The following is a 17,533-nucleotide window of genomic DNA, read 5'->3' as shown; positions in this document are numbered from 1 at the left end:
CCTCAGGGGGTAGTGCCCAAGTAGCCTAAATAGCTACCAGTTTTTTAGCTTTCCTTGTGCAGAGATCACAATTTCTCCTCACCTCTGTGAGTGCTTTTTAAAATGCATTAGTGTTAAAGGAGACATTGGATAAATGGGAAACCCCTAACCCTGTAGGTAATTATGAATAATATCCGGTGCTGGTTTCCCTTTGGGCTAAACACTAACCCTATCTGTAACAATGGCCCCTTTATTGGAGCTCCCTATAGATCCTCTCAGGTCCCTGTCTGGGTTTCAAATGAGGGGTGGGCGTGTCCTAACGGTCCCTGCCAGAAGCACAGTAGGAGGGGGAGAGCCAATCACAGCCCTGCACTCACACAAGCACAGACAGGCTTCAGTTCCCTATCCTATCCTACAGTGCAGGGTACGGAGGGCCGCTGGCTCCCCAGCTCATCCAGAGAATTCAGCTAGCAGGAAGTGGAACAGATGGGCGGGGCTAGTGGGGTTTGGGGGGAATTTCTCAATAAATCAGTCAGAAACACAACTTTTTAAGCACAATCCTTCTATATCTAGAGGAGTATAATTCCCTGGTACATTCATAATTTTTATAGGATATGTCTCCTTTAAGGAAGAGGGCAGGTGGTGGTAGGTGGTCCAGTCTAAAGGTCCCCATACACGTTAAGATTCGCTCGCTTGGCGAGATCGCCCAGCGAGTGGCTCTTCACCCGATATCCCCACCTATGGGTGGGCGATATCGGGGAGCGTGTAGGTAAAAAAAAAATTTTGATTGATTGGCGGCAATGGGGCAGTTGGTTTGGGGACCGCATCAATGAGCTGTCTATTCCTGTAGCCATGACAAGTAGCTGCTACTAGTAGCTCCATATGTCTTCACCCTAAGCTACAATACTGCTATCTTCATTGCATATTGTCCCACTAGACAACTCTTAAGTCTGTCAAGCCAGTGGAGCTCAACACAAAAAAGACCAGCCCAGGCCACCCCATGATCACAGGGTCTGCCTCTATAGTATTTATGCCACTGATCAGTGAATACATCATAAGGCAGCTCACCAGCTGTTATTGAGAACAATCACTTTTTCCAGCCTAGGGGCTAAGCTGTTCTTGTTCTGTATGAGCTGCAGAGCCGCCACCCAGGGCCTTATTTTCTATCCAGGAACCCATTCGCAGCTTCATGTGACAGTCATTGTAAGCTTCTATACAAAGAAAAACACAAATCAGAATTCCTTTAGTGACCCCCTCCAGCCCACCCCTGGATACATGTGATCAGCACATCCACATAAATAATAATCACAAGAGAACTATAGAGTTTGGGTACAAATGTACAGCTCCACCAATCACCATGAGCAGGAAGAATCTGAAACAGGTTGATCCGACTGGGATCAAAACAAAGATGTGGGGGCGGGACTTGGGCTGCTATTGCAGAGTTCTGCCTGTCACTCACAGGTACGATCACTTCCTGTGCAAGAATGAAAGGACATGCTCTGTTCTCAGTTTAGCCCAGATACTTGCCAGACAGGATCTTTCTCTAGTGTCATTTTAAAGAGGTAAAATACGGGTTTAAACTACTTTTGACCACTATACATGTAAAAGAGGAGTATATTAGTAGGAGATAAGGCAGACGCAATGTCCCCTTTAAGGTTCTGGCTCTTGTGTGAGCATTGCCGCTTTAAGCAGCTGCGCACATGTGCAGAAGTAAGCTGACGTGTTGGAAGTAAAGAAGCAGCTGGCTTCACTTGGGAAAGTGAGACGCATATGAGCCGGGTAAGTGAGGGGCCCACGCTGTGTAAGTCTCTAGTCTCATCTGCCCTCTAGGTAACATCTCCCATCTTCCCAAACAGCAGTGTGTCAGGAGCTGGAGTTCCATGGTTGGAGAAGTGCAGCTGTAAAAGCAGAGATCTGGCATAGCAACCCTGCCCCATAGCAACCCTGCATGCTGAACCTTACAGAAGCAGGAATTAAGCTATCATATATGCACATAATGTGTATTTATTTCAAATGATATATTTTACAGATTTTTATTAAAGGCATGGCTTAATATTATTTGTAATATTATAACTACTATTAGTGAGGGCTGGCTATGCTGATCTACTGTCTTTTTATGCTTTAACTTATATTATATATGTAGTTCTAGAGTATGTAGGTTACATGGACAAAGTAAAATATTAATATAAAATATTTATGGCAGCAGTCATGTTTTATAATAAGAAACTGTTTTATTCAAAAGGTGCCCCGGTTCTGTAGCATTCCCTATTGAAATAAATAAGGTTTTCTATTTTTGTCTTAGTAGATACACCCTCTGTGTACCACAATTTAATGTAAGATGGTATGGGGTACATTATCCAGAATCTCATTATCCAGAAAGCTCTCCCACATAGATTCCATTTTAATTAAATAATTCTAATTTTTTTTAAATAATTTAATTTTTCTCTGTAATTATAAAACAGTATTTTGTACTTGTTCCCAACTAAGATTAAATTAACTGTTATTGGAGGCAAAACAATACTATTATTATTTATTTAATGTTGAAATTATTCTTTAGCAGACCCAGGGCCAGATTGTTTATTTTGTTTCTTCATTCAAACTGTTTAGAGCAAAAGATTATGTATTTAATTACTCTAAAACTACATATTTTTATTATTATTAGAAAACTCACGTGCCTCTGTGTGTGTAACTAGCCTTCCTACAAACTTAATCCAAGGATTGGTCTGATTGACTCCTTGGAGAATTTCCCCCTCACCCAAACTGGGCTACCCCTAACACATTTTTAGAACATTTTAAAGGAAAAGTAACACTAAAAATTTTTAACTAAAAAATCTATTCTACCCTGCCCCAATAATTGCCCTATGCTACAAGCCATTTATTATTTTGAATGCTGTAGTACAAAATACCTGTTAAAAGTTGGCTTCCAGTCATTTGAAGAAAGGCAATATGCGATGCAGGGGAAGCGACCACTATGCGGCGATCGATTGATCGAGCCTAGCCTGACTCCTTCCTATACAGAAGCAAGGCTAGGCTCGATCAATCGATCGCCGCATAGTGGATGCTTCACCTGCATCGTCATATCGCCTTTCTTCAAATGACCGGAAGGCAACTTTTAACAGGTATTTTGTTCTACAGCATTCAAAATAACAAATAGTTTTCAGGATAGGGCAATTATTGGGGCAGGGTAGAATAGATTTTTTAGTTAAAAATTTTTAGTGTTACTTTTCCTTTAAAGGCCCATAGGTTGTTTAGCAAAGAAAGCACTAATACCCTGAGAAAGCACACAACCTGAGATTTATTTCACACTTCTCTCTGTATGTTTTTGCACTATTGCTCCTCAAGGTAATAATAATTTCCTAATCTATAATAAAGCTAATTTATAGAGCAAGGGCCTAAGAAGATAAAGCACTGTACTGTATATTTTATCAGGTGTAAAATGTCTGAAGTCCTTTACTGCTGTTTCTCCCTTTACCAGGTAAGATTTTGAGTAACATTTCAATTTTGGAAACTCTGCAGCTGTGTTCACATCAAGTGGTTCATGTGAGAACTGGGTCCTGGATCTACTTATGCTCCCTTACACATTCCTACCATGGATTTTTACAGTTCTTTTAGATGCATATCCAGCCATATGAAAATTACCATCTTTATTATATTAACATTATGTTTCTATGTTGGCTTGAGTGATAGGAATCCACAATATGCTTTAACTGAAGTTGCTGAAGATGATGGCAATGTAGAAGCATTTGTAGAAAATGAACAGGATCCAGAGGATCTGGAAATATTTTATCCTACACAAGAATGGCAAGTTGTAAAGCCTGGTCAGGCAGTTCCTGCAGGTCTGCATATGAGGCTAAATCTTCAAACAGGAAAGAATGAAGCCAAACTTCCAGATGGTCAAGATGGCAAAGATAGGCCAAAACAGACACACAAGAGTTCAACCATCTCTGATGTATACTCAACAAAAGAGCTTAAAGAAGCTCTAGCTAAATTCAAAGGAGATGAAAAGCTCAGTCCAGCAATAGGAAAAGATTACCAGCAAGACATCAAGCAAAGATTTAGGCCTATAGAGGACTTGAAGAAAGCATTTGATGATCTTAACATCAATGTTGAGACAGATATTGAAATTATGACAAAAATAATCAACAAATTTAACAGCTCATCCTCTACAGTTGAAAAAGTAAGTGCCTTGTATGACCTGGAATATTATGTTCATCAGGTGGACAATGCTCAGAACCTGCTAAAACTAGGGGGCCTTCAACTGCTCATCAACAGTCTGAACAGCACAGACCCTTTGCTAATTGAGCATTCAGCATTTGTCATCGGCTCAGCACTGAGCAGTAACCCTAAAGTTCAAATCGAAGCGTTTGAGGCAGGTGCATTGCAAAAACTGCTAGTCATTTTAGCAGCAGATCAGGAGGTTTCAGTTAAAAAGAAAACTCTGTATGCGTTATCATCTATGCTGCGTCAGTTCCCATATGCTCAGCAGCGCTTCATGAAGCTGGGCGGTCTTCAGATACTAAAAAATTTCTTCAAAGAAAAGAATGTAGAACCTCTGTACATCCGAGTGATCACTTTACTGTATGATATGATTATGGAAAAGATGCTGCTTCACAAGGAAAATAATACTGGGCAGTATGAACAGAAGTATCAGCAGTATAATCAGATCAATCTGCTGGAATCAATCATTGAACAAGGATGGTGTCCAATTATTTCCGACCTTCTCAAGTTGCCAGAAAACGATGCACGAGAAAAAGTCCTAAAAACTGTTATGATATTGATACCCCACTGCAGGGCAGAGTTCTTGAATGATGAGAATCTCCGTACTATATTGAATTCTCTCAGGAAAGAGTATGAAGGACTGGCTGCAGATGAACTAAATTCTGGAGAACAAGATGGTTATTTCAGTGAACTTTTAAGCTTAACAATTTCTATTAATGATAAATTAAAATGAAAATATTGCTGCTAATAAAGATGGATTTATCATAAGTGATTAGTCTGAGAGTCTCTACAGCAGTGTGTTTGTATATTATTTCTAAAGTAAAGTGAATATGCTAGAAAAATAATTATTTTATTCTATTAGCTTTTGGAGCAGTGTCCTATAAGCCAAAGTAGCAGCAAGAGTAGATGTCTAGCTGGCCATACACATACCGATAATATCTTGCATTAATTTTAGTATGTGTATAGAATCTGGCTGATATGGATACATAGGGGCTGATTTACTTACCCACGAACGGGTCGAATGGAGTCTGATTGCGTTTTTTTCGTAATGATCGGTACTTTGCGATTTTTTCGTATGTTTTGCGATTTTTTTCGGATTCTGTACGAATTTTTCGGATCCAATACGATTTTTGCGTAAAAACGCGAGTTTTCCTATCCATTACGAAAGTTGCGTAAAAAGTTGCGCATTTTGCGTAGCGTTAAAACTTACGCGAAAAGTTGCGCATTTTTCGCGTAAGTTTTAACGCTACGCAAAATGCGCAACTTTTTACGCAACTTTCGTAATGGATACGAAAAACTCGCGTTTTTACGCAAAAAACGTATTGGATCCGAAAAATTCGTACAGAATCCGAAAAAATCGCAAAACATACGAAAAAGTCGCAAAATATTCGTTTTCAAGTCGGAACTTTTCCAATTCGGGTCGGATTCGTGGGTTAGTAAATCAGCCCCATAGAGTCAACTTGGAAATCAGGTGGTTTAAAAATATCATGTGCCGATGTACAATCTCGGCTAGTGCATGTACATCAGTAGCTGCAGCTCCTCTTCACTTCTTGCTGTTACGATTCTGAAATTGTTTTTCCAAACAGCTGGAACAGTAGAAAGGTAGCCATAGCCTGTATGGCCCATCATACATCTAGTCTTTTCAGGCAGTGGGTCAGTTGGTAGAAGAACAAATCCAATCGACCTGTGTAAGTAAATTACTTGGTAGACTCCTGAGCCAAGTTTGTCAGATCTGACTTGGATTCAGATTGCACAGTATGCTTAGATATGCAGCTGTGGGAGATGGGGGGGGGAGTTACCTACCGTCACTCACCTTTGTTTAAGGAATTTCTTAATTATCATATGATACACATGCAACATCATTGCACAGACCTCTTTAGTTTTCCTTGTACTAAGAGTCAGAGTAATGCTTTGCTGACTGAAGTAGCAGAAGCTATACAAGGGGTCATACATGTTTAGCTGCCTTTATATTGTAGAGTGCAGGACCAGAACTAGGGCTAGGCATAAGAGGCACGTGCCAAGGGCACAACAAAGGTGGGATGCTGGGCACGAACCTCTTTACCTTCCCCTAGTTCGGCTTTCTAAAGCTGCCTGGTGATGTACGATTGATGCGATGCACTCCTCACCATAGCATATCGCTTACATTACAACCACTCATCCTCCCCTGCCGCACACCGCTCCTCAGCAACCCACTGCCGCTATTTTTTAATGACAGCATGGGGCATATCATTGGGGAAAAGATCAGTACAATCTTTACTGTTATTATTGGCAGCAGTGAGTTAATCATTCAGTTTATTAAAATGTGCTATTGACAAACTTTTTTTAACCCATTGTGATCAATAGTCAGCGCTCACTCACATTTAACAACGGAACTACATGACCCAATCTCTCGTGGCATCCGACCAGTTGGCCCACAGACCAAAAGAACAGATAATGCATGAGGGGGCATATACCACACAGTTGTCTTTCAATTATTTTGTATGTTTGAGCTGACCGCACGCAAGATTGGAACCATGTGAAGATAAGCTGCAGAGATGCAAGAGAGTCCCACAGTTTGAGGGATTCTGTATTAGGGCATATGTACATGAATGTATTTATATGTGTTCACGTTGGATAGAGTTTCTTTATATGTGCATGTAGGTGTATACCAATGGTAATCAAGTTAAAATTATGTATCCATTTCTGATGCACCTAAAGGAGAAGGAAAGGCATAATCACAGATGGTTGTAATTTTTTTTAGCTACCCCATAGTGATTATAATCACTTGACTGAGACCCTGGGCCGGTACTTCAGTTTACTGAAAAGTGTACCAGCTTGGGGTACTACAGTAGGAACGCTATGTCACCATTTTCTTTTATTCCCTAGAGATCCCTTGTAACCATTGTGTGCTGTGTGTATGAGCAGTCCCGTGAAAAGCTAAACCAAGAAGCAAAGTCAGTGTTTTGCTCTACTGTATACGCCCAGCACAATGCTGTACAGAGGATCTACAAGAAGGAAGAAGATTGTTACTATGTGCTCTGAATGTAGTACCCTGGCCTAGTGCAGTTTTAAGCATGCAGGAGCCCCAGCCTGGGGTCTCAATAAGAGATTATAAATACTGAGAAGGGGCTTAAGAAATTGGCATTTTTCATTACATATTCAAGTTTGTTTACAGTGCAGTCTACTTGCAAATCTGCAAAACAGGCCTCCTGTTAGGTGTACATTTATCTGGTCCTCAGTTATACTGCACCATGACTACATGCACAAAAGCTTATGAGGGGGTGATTTATCAACATTTAAATTAGATTTTTTTTATTTTTTTGCACTAAAATTCGAGTTACAAAAACTAGAATGTCTGTTCTTTATTAAGTGCAAAAGACCCAAAAACTTGAATGCAAAAATTCAGCAGCAGTTCCTGTCAATGGGAGTTGTCCTAGGCAAAGTCAAGCCTAGGTTCAAGAATTCAAGATTTTTGAGTTTTTTCAAACAAAAACAAGTTTTCCATTTTAATAAGTAAGCAAGCATTCAAGTTTTTTTTAAATGTGAGTTTATTTGACTTCGAAAAAACTCTAGAACTCCAAGGCAGTGGGGTAACCAGGGGACCAAGGACCCAGGTGCAAAAACTGCACCTAGACCCCTCCCCCAAGTCTGCCCCTCACCCGGACACTCACTGCTTCGTACCTTCATGTAGTGACTCTGAAAGGCTCTATTGTGGAGGTCACAATCTCTGCACCTCTGGTAGTTACACCACTGCAGCCCATTTTGTATGATAATTGCCTGCTTATGAATAGAGAAGCACTAAGTTTCACCAGGGTATGTAACCCCTTCCTTTAAAATATTTTAATGTTTTACACAGTAGTGCATGAAGTACACAATGTTTTGGCAGCTCTCTTCATGTGAAGGTTGGGAGCCCCTTGATATGTTGTGCGCAACATGCACTTTATGCACAAACTTGGGTTCTTAACTTTATTTAGTTGTTATGAAAAATAATTCATATGATACCCTACCTCCCAACTGTTTACATCTAGTAATATTTTTCAAAGGCTGGCACATCCCTGCATGGTTGCATATTTTGGATATAGTGTCTCCTGACCTACGCTTGATCTTCCCCTGCCATAGGCTTTTATAAGGAGCCCCAATTGTGACTTTTTAAGAAGAGACATTACCAAGAACAACAAAAATTAACTTTTAGCATGATGTAGACATTGATATTCTTAGACAATTTGCAATTAGTCTTAATTTTTTTTATTTTTATGTAGCTTTTCAGTTATTTAGCTTTTTGTTTAGAAGCTCTCCACTTTGGAGTTTCAGCAGCTATCTGGTTGCTAGGGTCTTGTTTACCTTAGCAATCAGGCAGCGGTATGAATGAGAGACTGGAAAATGAATAAAAGACGGACTAAATAGAAATATAAGGAATAAAAAGTAACAATAACAATAAAACTGTAGCCTCGCAGAGCAATAGTTTTTTGACTACAGAGGTCAGTGACCCCCATGCAAAAGTTGGAAAGATATAGACAAAGAAGGCAAATAATTAAAAAACTTAAATACAGTAAATAATGAAGGCCATTTGCAAAGTTGCTAGGAATAGTATATTCTGTAACATACTAAAAGTTATCTTAAAGGTGAACCACCCCTTTAAAGAGATTGATGTGGGGCTGCTACAACCACATGGAAATTTGCCCATTATTCCTGCAGAATAACACTAATAAAGTACAGAAGTAACAATGTATTTTAGTCACTTCTGCCAAGGCTGCCATTCAGAAAATACAGACAAGAGTTCTGTCACTGGCCCAGTCCTATATGGGGGCATGGACTGTTGTACAATTGGTAGGATTTTATGCTAAAGGGATGAAGTTTGGGTTGAAGCTTGGCAAATGAGGGACATAAGCATCCATGTGGGCCCTGTGACTCCTGACAGCAACCTTAATCATATCCCTAGCAATCAGATAATAGTACTGAATAGTACTGATTCTAAAATGAATTAAACACAAATTACACACAATATGTTCAAACAAGAGAGTTCAAATGGCAGAAAGGGCAAAACCGTAAAGGAAGCTGCAAAGTCAACATGCCTGTATTTTTCAACACACCTGGTAAAGAACGTTTGCTATATTATTTCAAGAGTCAGAATCAAGTGTGTGATCAGAGAATAAAAATGATTAAGGTATAAGACAAAAATCTTCTTTCAGTTGCAATTACATTTATAAATTTATTAAAAAAAAAAAACAAAAAAAGAAACTTATGATCTTACTTTTAAATGTATATTGGCAATTGCATTACCTTTCATTACAGAAAACTGTTTTTGGGTGCCAATGTCCTTTAAACATACTGCAGTATACTTTGCAATTTGAGATTTCAAATGTTGGGCTAGTGCTAGAAATCAGAATAAAATATGCCCTTGTACCCTCATTACTCACTGGTAGTAATGACCTATATAATGTTTTGTAAAATATTTTGAAACCATGACTAAATTAATTTCCACTAAAACCATGAATGTCTAGTCATTTATTAAAAGATCTGAAATGAAATAGCAAGAATGAAAAAGATTTGTCAGTTTTGATGCACAATAAATGGCAAAATAAAATAAAATGAATCATAAAAAAAAAAGAAATGCAAATGTTAGTAAGTGTTAGTAGTGTTGCCCTCTTTCTGCTGTATTATAGGGAGGCACCACATGTATGGTGCAAGATAAAACAATTTACAGGTGAAAAAAATCTGCATTTTTATTTCTCCTTTAATTTAGGATATTTAAGTAAATGCCACTTTATTCCCATGTATCTGAATATATTCCTTACATTTCCCCTTTAGGTCCAAAGGTAAATGTATGCTAACATGAAGATTAAGAGAGTTGTGTTGGCATCAAGGCCTGGTAAGCAGTTATTTGTGTATTAACAGTTGTGCCATGTTCCAGAATCAAAGGAAACAACATTATTTCTACATAATGGGTTCAAATAGCAAATACACTGATAGAAATGATAGGTTTGTAATTTTCCCTCTTGCCATTTCAGATAGTTTGTGTCTCACACATTTCTCAAAAAGAAAGACAGAAATACATTTATTACAGTGCAGTAATATACTGCATCTGGTGCAATGGAGAGCCAGCTCATTCATAAAGGGGAACTATACCTCTCTTTTCAGAGCCTGCTTGAAAATGTTGGTGATGCCTGAGAGGGTCCATGGTTCCAAGTTACTTTACTGCTCCACTACCTCATTTGGGCCAATACTCTCCACACCTCCGGTCTTGTCTGTTACCACGGTAAAATTGTGGTAATATGTTATAGAAGTATTATTGATTGAGATTGTTGTTAGGGATATAGGCACAATTACATCTGATAACAGGTAGTACGCTTCCCAAACCCTGCATGTCTCTGCCAAACTGGTAACTGTATATGTACTGTCTCCATTTTAATTCAAAGTATTATTTACTGGTTAAAGTCACAACAGCAATGCTAATTTCTGCTTTTTTCTTTAAAGGAAATGATAGGGAACCTGTGGAAGAGAATTTTCGTCTGGAAGAACTGACCCTGTCGGAGGAGCTCATAGAGGGACAGGTTTTGGCTCGGACACTGTTTCTTTCTGTGGATCCCTACCTGGTAAGCAAGTTATGCATCTTTAAGTCTGCAGGCTGCCTTTCCCTAGTGTGTCAAAATATACTGAAATTGATGAACTGTGATAATGGAAGTGATCATAATAACACACCTGGTTGTCTTAAAATAGTATAGACTTGTATTACTTGCATTAGGTTTGTCACCAGTTACAGTGATAAACACAAATCAAGGAATGATATTGTATTGTATCCATGGAAAAATCCACTACTTAACTGTTATGGGCTCATTTTAGTGACTCCCCAGCTCCCAGCCTGAACTCTACCCACCTAGCCCCCTCTATTTATAGACAAGCGCAGACCCACCCATTGATGACTTTACAGTAGGGGCGGTGCAGGTGCGCACCTATAAATCAGTTGCAAGCCGGCAGTGTAAGGTCACAGGTGGGAAGACCAGGCAGAAGAGCTCAACCCGAACCCGCCCGCAACCTACAGATGTGTCCGAGGTCATGGGTCCTGTGGGTATCAGGCTGGCCCACACATCACTAGCTCATTTATAAACACTGACCAAGTTTGCATCTGAGTAATAACAGCAGTGATTAGCTTTTATCATCCAGATGCGAGAAGAACAATAAAAGAAAAAGTGATTGGTTGCTATGGATTTTTGCCCAGGTGCAAATTTGCCCAGTGTCTATAAATGACCCCCAGTGTTTACAGTTATCAAATAAAAACTATTTGTACCTGTCCAGAGTTTCGTAACGCCAAAACAAATCATTTCCTTTCATTTTGTATGGCAACATCTTTTCCTTTAAAAAAGCAGACCTGGCACACAACATTTCCAGTTCCTGTGTAGTTATTACTTTGTTGGTATACCTGGTTCACCTTTGCTTTTTAGCGCTGCCGTATGAATGAAGACACAGGCACGGATTATATTGGGCCATGGAAGATCTCAGAGGTTCTAGACAGTGGCGGGATCGGAGTTGTGGAGGAGAGCAGAACCAGCCAGTTCACTGCTGGAGACTTCATCACAAGCTTTAATTGGCCTTGGCAGACAAAGTGTATTTTGAATGGTGACTCTCTGCAAAAAGTAAGAAGTAAGAGGGAGAGGTTTTGGTGACCTTACCAAATTAGTTGATCCTTCCATGTATGGCCACCTAAATCATAATTCCATGTAAAATGTTATCGTTTTAAATACAGATGCACCTAACCTGGTAATTCGGCCTAATCCCCAAATCCCTGGGTATAAATTCTGGCGAATTCTGAACCAAACCGGGCGGAAGCGGAACTTCCAGAAGATGCAGTTGAAATGCGAGGCAAATTTTTTCCAATATAACGCAGTTCGGATTTGATTCAGCCAGGCTCTTGGATTGACTAATCTGATAGAAATCGTGCAAGAGTGCATATATGTATATATGGTACTAAATACTTCATAAATTTGCCAAAAAGAACATCTGTTGCATTGATTTTAATGTAATGCAAGTCTGTCTGGAAAATGTTTGAATTGGTAATATCTTTTCAGTATGCATAATCCTGGAAAAGATTCATAAAGCTTAATCTGCAACAGCAGCAACTTTGCTGATTATAAATACAATTATGTTCCTTAGTCACTGCCCCTTATTGTCCAATTTTTGCACTAATGCACTTTAACTTTGTGTCAACAGCTGGACCCCAGTCTTGTGGATGGACATATTTCCAACTATTTAGGAGCTGTTGGTTTGACTGGCCTGACTGCATTGATTGGTATAAAGGAGAAAGGTCATGTGATTCCTGGAGCCAATCAAACTATGGTTGTTAGTGGTGCTGCTGGGGCTTGTGGTTCATTGGCTGGTCAGGTAGGGGTTTGCTAAATGTTTTCATTTTAAATAGTTTAATACATAATATTAGTAGTCATTAGAATGGAACAAGCAGATGATATATAGTTGAGTAGGTTATGGTTAGCCCTAGGTAGCCACAGCTGCATCAGTTGAATGTTCCTTCATTTGGCAAGAACTGAAAGTATACACAGCTCATGTAGGGTTATACAATTACTAACCAGAGCTTCACTCAGCTATATATCATAAATACCACTGCTAAATATGTGTTGTTTGCTGTGTCCATATGTATTTAATGAATCTCTTTATCCCTGGAGTTGGCAAGATATGCTCAGTTTCATGCTTTATAATATCTACCTACAGTTTTATATAAGGAATATACTGTGGCCTTGTTGTGTTGCACAACATTACTCTGTTATTTAAAGGGATATTTCCCCTTCAAATTAATAACGCTCAGGTTGCAATTTCAGCCTGGTTACTAGGGCTTAGTTAACCCAGCAACCAGGGTCATAAAATGAAGATAAGCAATTAAATATAAAAATAAAGGCAAAGTTGTTCTGTTTAACTTTGGGGCAACAAAAAAATATGTGAACATGCCTTTTAAAGGCACACTACCATGTGAAACATATTACAGGTATGGGATCCATTATCCGGAAACCTGTTATCCAGAAAGCTCAGAATTATGGGAAGGCGATCTCTCATAAGCTTCATTTTCATCAAATAATTTTCATCAAATAATAATATTATAATAAAACAGTACATTTTACTTTTTATGTTTAAATGATTTTTTAGCAGACTTAAGATATGAAGATCCAAATTATGGAAAGATCCCTTATGCAGAATGCCCCTGATCCCGAGCATTTTGGATAATAGGTCCCATACCCGTATCTAGCATTTGCAAAATGCTCACTTGTTGTGTAAAGACTTGTATGTGACTTCTAAAACTAGCTGTTTATTTTTCCATTTGTTTTCTGTAGATTGGGCGCATTCTTGGCTGCTCCAACATCGTGGGAATATGTGGCACAGAACAGAAGTGTAAACTTTTGGTTTCTGATTTGGGCTTTGACAGTGCTGTAAACTACAAGGAATATGGCTTGGATGAAAAACTGAGGGCTTGCTGTCCGAATGGTGTGGACGTGTACTTTGACAACGTTGGTGGAGAGATCAGTGATAAAGTCATCCATCAGGTAATGACAGGGATCTGCCGTCTGTCCTGACTGGACTGCAATTACCTATGTCTATGAAGATTCTCATTCATCCAGGTCATCATATACAGTATCTAGAAGAATTAAGTCTAGAACAACTGATACCCTATTTACTCAACATTTCTTTCTAAAATGCTTTAGTAGCTTCCTTTGTAGAAAACAATATTTTGTGTCAATAGCTTCCCCTGGTTGCTATTGCTGGTAGTTTAAAATTCTGCTATTTTAGTGCAAAGAGCTGTAGCTACACTAGACTGCATCATGGCTCCTTATTGACCTGTAGCAGCCCCAGGATTGCCACTGGTCAAAATTATATTATATATATTATATTTTTTTTGTGGTGGGTAGATTGGAGATATAGTAACAATATATACTTCCTGTTATTTTTAAGATGAACCAGAACAGCCACATAATTTTATGCGGGCAGATCTCTCAGTACAATAAAGATGTATCTTATCCACCACCTCTCCATGCAGAAACAGCAGCCATCCTAAAGCAAAGGAACATTACAAGGTCGGTGCTATAAATGTTTTTTTCATGAAAATGTGCATTTTACATCGTTCCATATCAACATCTGTTCTGGGAACAGTGAATCATGCTGCCCAGGGCCATAATGCATTGCCATCAACTGTGTATCATGGTTATTAGTACCACCTGGAAAAGCATAAATCTACTCTGCCCTGCAATAATTTTGGAATTTTAGTAATAATCTTATCCCTTTCTTTTAGGGAAAGATTTTTGGTGCTGACTTATGCAGACCAACACAATTCTGCCATTGTGCAGCTCAGTCAGTGGATCAAAACGGGCAAACTAAAGGTAAGTACCCTTAATACCACACAGTATATAGATGCAATGGAGAGCAAGGGTTTCTTATGGTATGTCCTCATAGGCTTTTCATTTAATATTTTGTAGGAAAAACTTGTATTACATTATTAGACACCAGTGAATGTCACACTGTCACAAGCATATACAAAATAGATTAAGCAATTGTAAGGTTATATACACTGTACAATGACAAAAAGCACTATTATGCAAGACAATAGTAATACATGTATAGTTGGCTTTACACATATTTCATTGAGTGGGGCAACGCTAATGTTTGTGTAATTGCCAGCGTTTTGGTTAGGTGAACTTTACCATAGTTTACATGCAGTGCAACCAATTATGCTGGTTTTGAGGGAAAATGTATTTTTGTCGGTTTTTGTCGCTGGCAGAAGAGGCAATTTCCTGCGGGTGACAAAGCACCCTATTTGCATTCACCCTGAGAATCTGCAGAGTGGTAAAAACAACAAAGGGGATTTTGGACTTACTGGAAAGTTCTTTACTCAAATGCTCAGACTGCCAGTTAAGACGTATTGTCAATGCCCAGAGACTGATCATTTACACTTATTGCTATCTGTGTTTTCATCAGGTTAAAGAAACAACAGTGCATGGACTGGAGAACACTGCAGGTAAGAATATATTCTTGCAAAATTGTTTTTATTTAGTCAGTCTGTACGTCAAGAGTGAAAAAATATATCTACATGTGCATTAAAGGAGAAGGAAAGGTACAATCACTAGGAGGTTACCTTGTGTCTTTTTGATCATGAACAGAACTTCTACTGGCTGAGGAGACTTAGGAGTTAGTTAAGCCACAATTGGCTTTCCCCACCTACTAAAGCAAAGAACTGTGATTGTTTTCTTATCTAAATTCCTCTTTTAGTTGTGTGTGGGAAAATCGCAGGCAGAACAAATCTTTGCACCCATATTCCAAAGCTGGGATTGAATTAGTTTTGACCTATGTGTGAGCCAAATGTAAGGCTTTTATTTTGTATGTTTCAGGTGCCTTTCTCTCCATGATGGCTGGGGGTAACATCGGAAAGCAGATTGTACAAGTGTCTGAATAATGCTTTGTCATTAAATACATAATTAAAAAAAGTAATTAAGTTCTGTGAATACACATTATCCTTAGATGTGTGCACATACTTTATCCGCATCGTAATTAAAAATAAAACTACTTAGGGAATTGCTTTAAGCAATTAAGGAAGCCCCTCCGTCCCTAATTGCTTAAAGCACTCTCCTAGGGTCTGTCGCTTCTCCTATACGTAACCTTAGAACGCAGAGCAGTGGGTTGTTATTTGCCTTTTCTGGCTACATCATGTCTGTTGCCCAGGTTCCCAACACTGATTTCTGATCAGGAGTCTGCACACTGGGAGTTGATCTTATGCTGGTTTCCAGTGCACATGCTCCTGGGCAGTGAACAAAGCCTGGCTACCTGATGTGACACAGCCAGACGTGGTTCTAGTTAAGGGACCATAATACATAAGTATATTGGGGTATGTCTGCACCTATAACGTCATAGAAACACTGCATTGGGCTAGTGGGTCCTGTAGTTAACACTTGTGCCTTTAGACGGGCTGGAGTGTTTTTAGACTTTGGGGATTTAATATTTGGACAAGGTTTGCACACCAAAAAGTAGCTAGCTGGTCATAATGAACTACACTCTGGGGAAATAATACCCTTGCACAATTTAGGTCCTTCCAGATGGCAACCTTTGGGCTTAAACAGTTTGCCAAACAAAAAGAGGAATTTGGTCTGCAAAACCGTATGCTGATTCCTCCAATTAGGAGACTCAGTTCCTTGGGTGAGCCACTACTATTACCGAAACCAACCTCAAATGTTATCTCCGTAGGCCTGAGCTTTCCAAATCCGTCAGCAGGTTTTATACTATTTTACTGCAAGGGAATCTTTATTCTATTATGGGCCCAGGATTTCCCTCAACTGGATGAGGAAACCTGAAAAGATATACATATTAAATTTCTCAACAGAGTTTATTTGACCCCACACAGGCTGGTGCAAATATACCAAAGTTATCCAGATGTTTTTGTGAAATGTAATCTAGACCAGGGCAGTTATTTTTATGTGTTCCAGGATTGTTCCAAAATCCAGCAGTTTTGGGCCACAATACTCGCCTATATTGACTCTTCTGAGCAGATAACTGAACACCCACATTCTGCTTGCTGGGACATACTGAAGGCCTTACTCTATCCTCCAGTGATAGGTTGTGCCTACAACAGCTCCTTCACTATGCCAAAAAGGCTATTCTATAGAGATGGAAAGCCACGGAACCTTTTACCCTGAGCTTTTAGACCAAATTGATTGATGATACATTCCCACAACAAAAACTGACTTGCTTGGCATGAGGATACCCTGCCAAGTTAAAAAAAATATGGAACCGTTGGTTGGCCGACCCACAAACAGGGAGTGCATCACATTAATACAGACTAAGTTGGATGTTTTAGAATTCTTAGGGATGTAGCCCTGTACTATTAGGCTATGTTATACTAGCACCCATCATTACTTTTTTTTTTTTCTTATTTATTTCTTTCTACCTCTCACTTCTTTCCCTCTTCTATGGTTTTCCTAAAATGAATAAAGAAGATATTAAAAAAAAAAGTCATTTTATTGTTATAACTAATGCAGCAAATACCCGACAGCAATAATCTTGGTTTTATAAGTAACTCCCATTTTGTGTGTGTATACATCCTGTGTCAAATACGTCCTGATATATGCGCATATATACATTTTTTCTGCAAGAGGGATCTAAGAAGCTAATAAGGAGCAAGTAACACAAATAAAGAAGCAACAGAAACTCTATATTCTGGTGTACTTATATTACAGTTTACATAATGGGAAACTAAACGATTCTGCCTTTTTCTACATAGTTTGATTGTAAAGTGGGAGAAAAATAGGTACGTGTGTTACTTTCCATTTACTTTTCACTTCCTGCTACTCCGTTCCCCTTCCCCTAAAGTACTCAT

The 17,533-nt window shown here is 39.0% G+C and overlaps 2 protein-coding genes across 3 annotated transcripts; both read left to right on the top strand.

Annotated features, from left to right (window-relative positions):
• Positions 1-1,469: 1,469 nt before the first annotated feature.
• Positions 1,470-17,168, top strand: ptgr2 (prostaglandin reductase 2). The gene is given in 10 exon segments (NM_001079334.1): positions 1,470-1,541; positions 9,985-10,045; positions 10,651-10,769; positions 11,616-11,807; positions 12,382-12,552; positions 13,509-13,718; positions 14,125-14,246; positions 14,462-14,549; positions 15,145-15,184; positions 15,555-17,168. Coding segments are annotated over 9 exon segments (1,044 nt in total). The 5' UTR covers positions 1,470-1,541; positions 9,985-10,008; the 3' UTR covers positions 15,620-17,168.
• sil1 (SIL1 nucleotide exchange factor) lies at positions 1,669-4,987 on the top strand. 2 transcript variants are annotated; one of them, XM_012967883.3, is made up of 2 exons: positions 1,669-1,758; positions 3,496-4,987. In XM_012967883.3, the coding sequence occupies exon 2, from the start codon at positions 3,569-3,571 to the stop codon at positions 4,928-4,930; it is 1,362 nt and encodes a 453-aa protein (XP_012823337.2). In that variant the 5' UTR covers positions 1,669-1,758; positions 3,496-3,568; the 3' UTR covers positions 4,931-4,987.
• Positions 17,169-17,533: the final 365 nt, after the last annotated feature.

Source organism: Xenopus tropicalis, chromosome 8, assembly GCF_000004195.4.
Source record: "Xenopus tropicalis strain Nigerian chromosome 8, UCB_Xtro_10.0, whole genome shotgun sequence".
In the NCBI taxonomy this organism is placed as follows: Eukaryota; Metazoa; Chordata; class Amphibia; order Anura; family Pipidae; genus Xenopus; species Xenopus tropicalis.
Note: the sequence above shows the minus strand (reverse complement) of the source record. Positions and strands in the feature narration are given on the sequence as shown.

Excerpts from the sequence above, each read along its gene's own strand:
- sil1 (XM_012967883.3), top strand. The coding sequence starts at position 3,569 with ATGGATTTTTACAGTTCTTTTAGATGCATATCCAGCCATATGAAAATT.